This window comes from Terrapene carolina, unplaced genomic scaffold (assembly GCF_002925995.2).
Source record: "Terrapene carolina triunguis isolate 2854851 unplaced genomic scaffold, T_m_triunguis-2.0 Scaffold16967, whole genome shotgun sequence".
Classification (NCBI taxonomy): domain Eukaryota; kingdom Metazoa; phylum Chordata; order Testudines; family Emydidae; genus Terrapene; species Terrapene triunguis.
Window position 1 is genome coordinate 1 of NW_020681318.1, and position 828 is coordinate 828.

General features: G+C 65.5%; 1 protein-coding gene across 1 annotated transcript in view; it reads right to left on the minus strand.

The window, feature by feature from the left end:
- Window positions 1-139: 139 nt before the first annotated feature.
- The window catches only part of LOC112122021 (zinc finger protein GLI1-like), a gene marked incomplete at both ends in the record, with an annotated part of 1,311 nt that continues 622 nt past the window's right edge, over window positions 140-828 (minus strand). Inside the window, one exon of the mRNA XM_026661771.1 lies at window positions 140-296. Within this exon, the coding sequence (XP_026517556.1) occupies window positions 140-296 (157 nt within the window). The remainder of the gene's footprint in view (window positions 297-828) is intronic.

Consider the following 828-nt stretch of genomic DNA (forward strand, 5'->3'; position numbering starts at 1 on the left):
TCGCTGGGGCTGGCGGGTGGGGCGGGGGGCCTGTCTCGTTAAACACCCCAGACTCCAGTGGGGACGGTTCTCAGCGCTGCCCCCCTGTGGCCATTGTGTGTCATGCGCTTGGTGCTCCTCCCGGGCGGGGGCCCCTTACCTGGCAATGCTTCGGTGTCCCGCGGGGCGGGGGATGGTGCAGGAACCCCGGCCGGCCGGGGAGGTGTTCATGGGAGCCACAGGGGGGTATGGGGGGGCCGAACGCTGCCCCTTGCCCCTTCGGGTGAGACATGGGGCTTTGGAAGCCCAGGGACGGGCTGAAAGTCAGAAGGAGAGTGAGTGTGATCCCCCCCGGAGGTGTCCCCCCCATCCCAGACTGTGGGGAGGGGCCCATCGCTCCCGGCCTTGGGCCTCCTGCCATGTGTACATCGAGGCAGAGGGGCTCAGCCTGCCCCAGGCCCCCTCCCCGCACTTGGCAGAGACTCAGTCACTAACCTGCCCCCCCTTGCCCCTCTATGATGTCAGTCAGGATTGCTGACACATAGGGAAACTGAGGCACGGAGAGGCAAAAGGACTTGGCAAAGGTGACAAGATGGGTCAATGACAGAGCCGGGGATGGAACCTAGGAATCCTGGCTCTCAGCCCCCCCTGCTCTAACCACTAGCCCCCACTACCCTCCCAGAGCTGGGGAGAGAACCCAGGAGTCCTGGCTCCCAGCCTCCCTGCTCTAACCACTAGCCCCCACTGCCCTCCCAGAGCTGGGGAGAGAACCCAGGAGTCCTGGCTCCCAGCCTCCCTGCTTTAACCACTAGCCCCCACTACCCTCCCAGAGCTGGGGAGAGAACCCAG